Source organism: Condylura cristata, unplaced genomic scaffold (genome assembly GCF_000260355.1).
Source record: "Condylura cristata isolate star-nosed mole 26May11 unplaced genomic scaffold, ConCri1.0 scaffold00018, whole genome shotgun sequence".
Classification (NCBI taxonomy): domain Eukaryota; kingdom Metazoa; phylum Chordata; class Mammalia; order Eulipotyphla; family Talpidae; genus Condylura; species Condylura cristata.
In genome coordinates, this window is record NW_004567119.1 from 34,280,141 (window position 1) to 34,287,025 (window position 6,885).

General features: G+C 54.3%; 1 protein-coding gene across 1 annotated transcript in view; it reads right to left on the reverse strand.

Moving 5' to 3' along the window:
- LOC105853801 (maestro heat-like repeat-containing protein family member 2A) overlaps positions 1–6,885 on the reverse strand; it is an 11,917-nt gene continuing 5,032 nt past the window's right edge. Inside the window, exons 3-8 of the mRNA XM_012726776.1 lie at positions 6,385–6,561; positions 5,898–6,056; positions 4,748–4,849; positions 1,383–1,485; positions 840–899; positions 1–149 (exon numbers count right to left, since the gene is read on the reverse strand). Of these exons, the coding sequence (XP_012582230.1) occupies positions 1–149; positions 840–899; positions 1,383–1,485; positions 4,748–4,849; positions 5,898–6,056; positions 6,385–6,561 (750 nt within the window). The remainder of the gene's footprint in view (positions 150–839; positions 900–1,382; positions 1,486–4,747; positions 4,850–5,897; positions 6,057–6,384; positions 6,562–6,885) is intronic.

Sequence of the window (6,885 nt, forward strand, 5' to 3'; positions counted from 1 at the left end):
TCAAAAGTGTCTCTTTCGAGAACTCCTGCCGCAGAGGCAGGAGGTCGAGGCCTGGGCCACCATCTTCTCCCTTGCTTCCAGGATGTAGAAGGTCTGTGTGGCAAGGCAGCTGATGCTGGGATCGGGGTCTTCTTGCATTTCCCAGAGGGCTGGAACACAGAGACGGTGCTGGTGCTTTGGACCAAATGGGCTGGGCACGAGGACTCTGGCCCGTGGGCAGCTCAATAAAAGCTCACAGACAGGCAGGGCAATGAGATGGGGAGCGGTGGCTTTTAAAAGACAAGCAAGAACCCTTTGGGGTCCACACTGCTTGGCCACGCGCAAGATGACACAGCTGCCACAGCTCGGGGTCTCCAGGCTCGTGGCCACCCCGCTCCTGGGTCCGTCCCCTTCCCCTTTCCCGCACAACTCTCTGCTTTCTGAGAATATCCAGGAGCAAAGTCCTCTGACTTCCAGAGCCACGGCCAGGGAATCAGCCAGCGCCTAGATGCCTGGGAGTGTTGGATGTGGGTGTGAGTGGGAAACAGGGAGAGTGGGGGCGGAGATGCCTGGGCCACAGCTCGACAGTCCTGGAGGCTCTGGGTGTGTGAAGGCGGGGAGGACATGTCCTGACTGATGAGCGAATGGAGCTCAACAGGAAAGGGGGGCACAAGTAGACACAGGGCAGGGCTCTCAGACCAACACCCCAAAGCCTAGATGCCCTGGAGAAGAGCCTACCTCTTCCCGCCTTCCAGAGACTCTGTCTGTGAGCCCAGCCCCCCATTCTGGCTCATTTCTGAGTCTCCCCTACCAACACCAGTACCTCTACAGAGGAAAGACGGCATGGGGGCGTGGCCCACCTGAATACGCTGCCTCGATGTCGCTGGTGTCCTCCTCGGGCAGGGTTTGGATAATCTGGCCTAGGGGGGCAAAGAGGGCATCTCAAGCTCCAGGTGCCCTGGCTGTACCTGCTGTGGTGCCCCTTCCCCACCTTTGTCTCCCAGATCCTCCCTCTACCTCCCAACCCCCCTTCCTGCCCCACCACTTGCCCCAGGAAATCACAGGAGCATTCCCTGCCTCACAGCAGACTGGGCCGTGGTGGGGAGATACACTGCTCCGAAGATGCTTTTCTCAGGGTGGCTGAGATGGTCCCACATCACCAGGCTTCCCTACAGAGCAGCAGCCCCACCCCTTACACCCCGTCCTTTGGGAGCTTCGGGGGCTGGCTTCCCAAGATGTGGCCCGCCCCATCAGGAGCTCCCTGAGGGGAGGCAAGCAGGGGGCAGTCCTCGCTCCCCCCACCCCCAGCTTGGCCACTACGGCCCCTGGGCTCTGGGCCCGCAGGGTGATGGAAGGACCCGAGGACAAGGATACCGGCACTTCAAGCAGAGCAGAAGCCGTACCTGCAAACCACACTGCTGCCTGGCGGATGGCGGCCTGGGGGCTCTTGAAGAGCATCATGCTCTGCTTCAGAAACCAGGGGGCTTTGCTGCTCTCCTGCTCCAGCTGTAAGACAGGCGGCCCGTGAGGTCGGTCTTGAGCATGCGTGTCCTTTCAACCCAACTCCTCCATCACCTTCCCAGTGATTATTCTCCTACCCCCTTTTCACGCTGCGGTCTATGTCTTCAACAAAGCGTCTAGAGCCCCCGCACCATGGTGACATAAATCAAATTTGCCATGGGATGTGTCCCACAAACTTTACAAACGCAACAGGTACAACATGGAGCCCCTCGCCCTCCACACCTCTTCTCCATGCATTCCTGACCTCAGTCCAGACACCGACAGCTGCCCACATCGGGAACTCGAGAATCAATCTTTCCCTGCACCCTCCACATTAAATCAGCCTCCAGGACGGGCTAGTCCCTCCACAGAATGTCTCCATGCCCTCATCCCCTCCCCTGGGCCCCTTTCAGATGGACGCACGCTCCTCCCTTGTGAATGGCTCCTCTGACCTGCAGCTGGCCTTCCGTCTAAATGCACAGCTAGCTTGCCTTGCCACCTCCTTGCCTGGAACACAAAGTGGCTCCCGAAGGCCCACAGCATTGAGTCCCACTCCTTGCTGCCATGAGCTCCTGTGCCAGCATGACACACTAATAGTCCAAGAGTCAAATCCAACCTACAGAGCTTTTGGTTTGCTCCACACAATGTTTTAAATGCTGCAAAATATTTGCCCATCTACATGTGGGCGATTTCACCCAATAATGGGACTTCCTGCTTCTTGAACGAAATGGCAGATCCAGCAACACAGAGTCTGCTGTCTGTCATGGAAACAGTCAATTCTCAACTGGGACGCTGCTGTCCTGGGAGGACTGTGGCACTGGGGTCTGCTTTAGGTTGTCGAAATGATGACGGGGATCCACCAGTTGCTCATTCCCATTGCCTTGTGTCAATCAAAGCCTGTTTCTACACGGAAACAAAGCAGCAATACCAAGGCCTTTCGACCCTTGTGCACATTTATCAACGCTACTGTCCTGTCTGTGAGCCACACTTCCTGGGCAGCGCCCAGGGAAACTGAAGTAGCATTAAATCAATAAGAAGCTGAATTCTCTTTGAAAGAACCTGTTTCTAATTACTGTGCACAAAAGTTGCTCCATCTGTTACATAAGCACAAAGTTGTTCACAGTGCAGACACTCACTGATTTTTCCAGTAGCACCTATAAGATTAACAGGTGCGTGCGGTTTTACTGGGCCACTTGATTGCATTTCACAGCTGTTGCTTTGTTATTTTATTTTTTTTAAAGATTTATTTATTTGTGCATACAGAACTGGGGTACATGCCAGAGGCTCAGGGGCGGCAGAACAGGCAGATCTACGAAGTACACTGCTGAGGGGAGCAGCGGGCGGGTCAGGAGAGGTCTGCCGCGCCATGTGGTCACCTGCAGGGCAGGCAGGAATCGAACTCATGCGGAAGTGGCTTTAGCTTCTTAGTGTTGTGATTTAACCCACTGCACTACCAGGGAGGGCCGCTTTTTTATTTTTTTGTAAAGATTTATTTATGCATACAAAAACTAGAGTGCAGGTCAAAGGTGGGGAGGGTGAGAGGATTATCCAGAGACAGAGTGTGGAGCAGAACAGGCGGATCCACTGAAATCCACTGCTGAGGGGAGCAGCAGACAAGGCAGGGGAGGTCTGCCGTGCCATGTGGGTCAGCTCCCTGGCTGGGGATTAAACTCATGCTACAGTGGCTGCAGTGGCTGGTGGTAGCTTGATAGCGCTGTGCTTTAAACCCTACACCACCAAGGGAGGCCCTGCTATTGCTTTTTTTTTTTTTTAAATGCAGGGTTTTGCACCCCCGTGTTTATTGCTGCTTTATTTACAATAGGGAAGACATTGAGTCAACCCAAATGCCCAAAAGTAGATGATTGTGTAATGGAATATTACTCAGCAATTGTAAAGATAAACTCATGCCTTTTGCAGCAACATGGATGTGGCTGGAAGGGATCATGCTTAGTGAAATAAGGCAGAAAGAAAAGGAAAAATACCGGATGGTTTCACTCATAGCAGGAGCATAAAGGACCAGGGGAGAAAATAATAATAATAATAATAATGAACAACTATATACCAAAGACATTTTACAGGAATGGAGTGGGGAATAGGATCAAAAATGGGGGTAGGTGGAAGTGCACTGGACTATGGTGATGACACATGGGTGATTTGGTGATGGGAAGCCCACAGGGATTGCAACTGAGATGGAAAAAGGCACAAAATAATGTAAAAATATACTATTATATTGTTTTTAAAAATGCAGGTCTGTGTGCAGCAAGTCAATCAGCGCCATTTTTTCCGACAAGTACTCACTTGTGGCCTCGGTCACACTGAATTAAGGTTCACACGTTGGGCTTTTTAGACTTGATGCTATTGCAAACCTAACGTACATGCGCCGGGAAACCAAGGTACTCATGTGACTGGCTGTATTGCGATCTTTGCTTCACTGCCATGGTCTAGAACCAAAACCACAATTTCTCTAGAGAATGCCTGTTAAGCAAAAAAGGCTGGACTTCATTTTGCTTAGAACACCCCAAACCCACCCATGACTTGGAAGTCTCAGCACCAGGCCCGCATTTCTGTGGTATTTGAGTCCTCAGCACAAGGGTCCGGAACACTCCACATGTGTGGCGGGCCCAGAGAGGGGTGAGGGGGCCCAGAGCATCACCGTGTGCTCTAAGGGCCTGGATTGGGCACAATCGTCTACATTTTAATTAAGTCATGCAGATTGTGTCACCCTGTTGATTTCTATGGTGTTCTGTGTGTGCACACATACCATTTTCTTAGAAGTGATTTCATCTCTTCTTTAGGTAGATGACATTCACTGTGGATTTCATTTCAGGAAAGGGGAAAATTGGGATATGCGTGCCCCGACGAGGGTGTCTGCTGGGTTCTCCTCCAGTCTGCCCAGTCTCATTCCCTGGCCAGGGCCCCCTCCATGGCCTTACTGGCATTTGCTTTTTCTGCCCTGTGCTCCCCCATGCCCAGCTTTCCTATTCTTATTTCTTTCTCAAGATCAAGTTCAATGACTGGTGTGCAAAGTCCCTAGGGCAGGGTAGATGTAGCACCTCTGCCTGAACTTTCTGACCCTTCTCTACTAAACGCTAGCAGACCTTCCATTCTGCCCTCCAGATAACACTTCCTCCAGGAAGCCTTCCTGGAACTCTCAGAGAGCTGGGTGTCCTTCCTTTGTACTACAAGGTGTATCCCACCTATTAGCCCTTGTCAAAGTCCTTCTCTGCATGAGCCTAGGAGCGGGAAGAGGAGTGAGCTGCTGGCTTACCAGGGCCCTGAGGATCGTCCACACATCTTTCTCGGCAAATATGGTTTTGAGCTTGGACCAGCCCAGTATGGTGGCTGTATGGCAGAGCGTGGGCCGGCAGACCTGGGGAGACAGGAAGGCTCAACTTATGGACTTATGGCAGCAGGGCCGGGAAGAGCCGCCGAGGGAGACAAAGGGGTTGTAAGTGAAAGGCAGATCAGCCCCAGGGGAGTGGAAGACACTGGTGAACAAGAGGACCGATGGTTAGGAAAGAAGCAGGGTCTTCAAGGCAGTTGGGCTGCACTAGCCCCAAGGGGAAGTTTACAAGTTGCAATTGTGCTGATTTCCTGGTGCTCCAATACCCACAAAGATCAGAGCTGGGTGATGCCAAACTTGTCTCTGCAAACACAGCTTTCACCAAGTCTGTCACTCCTCTAAGTCAGGGTCGGCTCTGTGGGGAATACCGCCCCCAAGCTCCAGGCAGGACAGAGTAACCAAAGCAGCCATACCTGAGGAAATGGGGGACCCCACCCATGTGGCACCAGACACTTGCAGGGGCACCCCTCATTACCTATCATTCAGCCCCTGGGGCCGTGCACTGCTGGCAGGGCCCTGTTCCAGAATGCGGGCTCTCGCTGTCCTGCCCCCACAGGACAGAGCAGCTGGTTCCCTCCGAAGTTTCCCTCAGGATAGCTGGTGCTCTCGCACACCCTCCACTACACGCAGTTTTATCCGGTAAAGCCAATGATTAGAGGTCTTGGGGCCGAAACGATCTCAACCTATTCTCAAACTTTAAATGGGTAAGAAGCCCGGCTCGCTGGCGTGGAGCCGGGCGTGGAATGCGAGTGCATAGTGGGCCACTTTTGTAAGCAGAACTGGCGCTGCGGGATGAACCCCCTGCCCAGAGAGCAGTGGGAGCCTCCCTGCCCTGAGAGCCCCATCTCCATTGAATACAAAGGGGTGCAGAGAGCAGCTCCAGGATCGGGAGCCGGGGAGAGGAAGCATCCATACCACTGCCGGTCGCCAGTGGAGAGAGCCAGGTGCTGGGCCTTCTTCAGGTCTTCCAGTCTTGCCATGGCCCCTTCCTGGGAGCTTACCCTCCAGTCGGGTTTGCACGAACCTCCCAAGAGCTCCAGGGGCTGAGCCTCAGCCTCCAAGCCTGACCTCTCACCTGAGCCACGCTGACGTTCATGTCCACTAGGTGGAGCACGAGGACGACTAGCAAGTTGAGGACCTGGTGCCTGAGGGGGAACACCAGGACATTCCTCTTGATCTTATCCAAGAGAATCCCATAGATCTCAAAGGCCGTCAGGCGCAGTATCTCCGAATCCTGGGTAAGAAGACACACACACCCCCGTGGGGAGACCACCTCTGCCTCTGTGCCCCTAGTCACCAGGGACTGGCAGCGCCCAAGGCCACCCAACGCCCACGTGCTCCCCACTAGCACTCTGCTCCTCCATGAGATCCGCTCACAGCATCAGCTTCCCGAGTCATCTGCCCTCTCTGTTCCATTTCACCCCTTTTGATGAATCCTTACACGAGAGGATTCAGGGGTCGACTCCCAGCAAGCAGCACCAAGGACGCTTCCAGATAATCCTGCCCAACTGGCTAATCTTAAGGTCGCCAGAAGTGGGAAAGGGCCCCCCAGGGGACTTCACCTCTTCGAAGAAGGGCATGAGGGTGAAGGTGAGCTGCGTGAGGAAGGAGGAGGAGTGCTGCCAGGTGAGGTGCTCCACCAGACACCGCAGCGCCTGCAGCGTCTCCAGCACCAGCTGACTGTCCAGGGAGTAGCAGCAGCTGAGCACGTAGGGCTGCAGGAGGGACAGCTGTCGTGCCTGTGGGCGACACGCCTCAATGAGCCAGCCCCACATGGTAGAGCCGGGTCACTCAAGCTCTTCTGTCCCAGAACCCCAAGTGGGCTGGGGAAGAGGTTAGCAGTCAGTGCAATGGCCCAGACCTTAGGGGCACCTCCAGTGCTTGTGGGGAAGGGGAGCACAGAGGAGACCCCTTGACGCCCTCCTCCCACTGCTGCGGTGATTCCCTGGGCACGGCTTTCATCCTGGTAGTGAGGCCAGCCTCGTGGAGCCCAGGTGGGCTGGACCTTGGAATGAGCATTAGTTTGGCGCATGCGCCCAGTGACTGGCTGTCCTGAGGGAGGG